This window comes from Rhagoletis pomonella, unplaced genomic scaffold (assembly GCF_013731165.1).
Source record: "Rhagoletis pomonella isolate Grant_MI unplaced genomic scaffold, Rhpom_1.0 Rhpom_scaffold_00007, whole genome shotgun sequence".
Classification (NCBI taxonomy): Eukaryota; Metazoa; Arthropoda; class Insecta; order Diptera; family Tephritidae; genus Rhagoletis; species Rhagoletis pomonella.
The window spans coordinates 30632935-30635816 of NW_023458561.1; the positions used below are offsets into that span (position 1 = coordinate 30632935).

Consider the following 2882-nt stretch of genomic DNA (forward strand, 5'->3'; position numbering starts at 1 on the left):
CGTAATCATGGCCCCTCGCTTAAGACATGCTCGGCAAGTCATGTTTTTCTTTACTGTTTCGTGGTTCCGCCTATTCTGTAACACTGCCGAATTCATATAAATAAGCATGTCAGTACGTATTTGCGTACATATTTACGTGCATGCATATGTATTCCGATGAAGGATACGCTATTTGAAAAGAAGTCCAACAAGCGAAATCCTCGTTCTAAGGTCCCCCCCCCTTTGTGTACGTACATAAGTAAGTGGCGGCATATGATAAATGAATTACATAATTTTCGGCACATGCGACTAGCCTTGCATTTTAAATGGACTGACATAAAAGCCTTTATTTGATGATATTGCGCTAATAATTGAAATAACTCCATTTATTACTATGCGTAGGTATTAATTTTCAAAACGATAAAATCTTTCAGAAAGTTATTCCTGCACGTGTACTAGCTTTGTGATTAGTCGCGACAAAGCTTTAACTTTTTCCCATATTTAAAGTAAAAAGTATATAAATGAACGCATAATGAATTGCTTTCGAAGTAGTCTCTCAGCCATACGCGTTGAGTGTAGCTCGAATAAGCAGCGAAATGGAGCACTTAAGCATAATATTGATACTCTTCAGAATTCCACTGCTAATTGCTTATCCACAGTTTAACTTGAACTCGGAAAATATTTTGAATATTACACAAATTATAAATAAAATTAATTTGGAACGCAAAATCAACACATTACAAATCATTAATGCTTGCGCCACTGGACAGAGTTGTCTCAGTGATGAGGACATCCGAATGCTCAGCGCTAATGACACTGTTAGTTTGCTGCAACCGAATACTCCTTGCGCTAATCCGTCTAACCACTCAAATGATGAACAGCTTCTCATCAGTTGCTTGCCTCAGATTTTTGTGCCCAATTTATTGGCAAAGATGGTTGCCTGCCTCGGAAATTATCGCCATATCCGCATTCTCTTCATCTGGAATACGGAGTACACCACCGAGTCATCGTCCGAAAAGCGCCACGACCTGCAGCACCAACAACAGTTACTTTTCGAGTATTGTGCCCAAATGCACTTACTGAATGTGATCAGCATCTATAGAGACCATGCGGTTGATGGACATTTCTACACTTTCAGCTATTTTCCTCAGTTCTATATCCAACGCAAAACATTGGAAGATAATTGCTTTCCCGATCGCATAAGGAATATGAGAGGTACCGCCATTAGAATTGTTCCCGACCAGTTTCATCCATGGACTTTTGTGTGGCACGACCGGGACGGCACTTTGCAAATCGATGGATATTTGATTAAAATTTTGCGTGAATTCGCCAAGAGAAACAATAGCACTCTCACTCTTCCAGTACCGGTGGAGCCAGATGTGTCTAAAAGTGGAACGGTGTGGAGTGGTTTACTACAAAATAACACAGTCGATATAATAGTCGGAATAGCGTCTCCAGATAGTAGGAGAACCGGTGTTGAATTATCGACAACGTTGCAGCCAGTGGACTGGATATTTATGCTGCCAATGCCTCCGCTGGTACCTGACGGTGAAGTGCTTTGGTTTATTTTAAATTCAATGTTAGGTCTATCTATGCTACTATTACTTTTCCTGTTCTCTATCGTACTCACCTTCGAAAGTGTACTTCAGCAGCGGCGTTCTCTAAAAAGCATTGTACAATTGTTTATCTGGATGCTCACTAACGTGGTACTCCGTTGTATAATTGGACAGTCATCGTATTTACAAATCTCCGCTATTACCCGGAAGATAAAACGTTTTATGTATTTTTTTCTCTTTCTAAGTGGAATTTTCGTGAGCACATTCCTTTCTGCCGGTCTGCAGTCGTATTCAACCAGCAAGCCCTCTAAATACCCTCTTGTAAGAACTTTCGAAGATCTTGCACAGATTCAAATTGCAATCAAAGTAAGTCAAATGGAATCCGAAATAATTCCGTTATATATCGGTACAAAGTCTACTAAAATGTTAAGGCTGATAATTGAACCTTCGATTTATAAAGTGCAAAACGAACGAACAAGTATGAAGGGAAACTATGCTTACGTAATACTTAGCCCACTTTTGCCCGTGTTGTTACGTCTTCAATCTTATTTACCACGACCACTTTACTATGTAAGGGAAGGAGTTTACGTAAGCAAATCTATTCCGATGTCAATACCAATGCAGATGCACTCCATTTACAGGGAAGCGCTCAACAAATTGATTCACCAGATACAGAGCGCTGGACTGGCTGAGCTATGGAAAAGCCAATGCTATGACGACATGATAGCAGCAAAAATATTAAATACCACTAAAATTATGCCTGCGAAACAGAATCCAATGGGTTTGAATGATTTTTTCTGGTTGTGGTGGTTGTATGGAATTGGCATGAGCGTAGCAATTTGTGTATTTTGCGCTGAGCTTTGGCATAAAAATCGAGCAGCGAAGAAGGTAATAGTTAAGCAGCAGAGATAAAAGAAAATAGTTGTAAGAGGTCGGGTATGATTTTGAAGCTCGGCATTATGTTTTAAATTTACTGCATAGCAATCATGCAAAAATTATTAATCAGACATTTACATTTAAGTGAGAGTGTATTATTCGCTTTAATAAATTGATGTTTCTACGTATATCATTGAATGTTGAACCGTGTTTCAGTTAATAAAATTGGCTGCAGATTTTTGATTGATTGATTCGTCAGTTAACAGGACTTTAATTTACTTATATCTGGAAGGTTGTTTGCCTATCTAGCTAAGCTGGTGTTCCTCTCTATTGATTTCATAAAAGAGCTAACCTTGCCACATGATGAAACGAAAATATTGGGCCGTATACATAGAAACTAAGCAATTTATTTTTTTTTTAATTTCATACCTTTCACTTAAGTTTATTCGAACAAATTGAATAAAAGGTCTG

General features: G+C 38.5%; 1 protein-coding gene across 1 annotated transcript; it reads left to right on the forward strand.

Annotated features, from left to right (window-relative positions):
• Positions 1-911: 911 nt before the first annotated feature.
• Positions 912-2537, forward strand: LOC118743780. The gene has a single exon (XM_036476543.1). It carries the CDS (start codon positions 912-914, stop codon positions 2445-2447), a length of 1536 nt encoding a protein of 511 aa, XP_036332436.1. The 3' UTR covers positions 2448-2537.
• Positions 2538-2882: the final 345 nt, after the last annotated feature.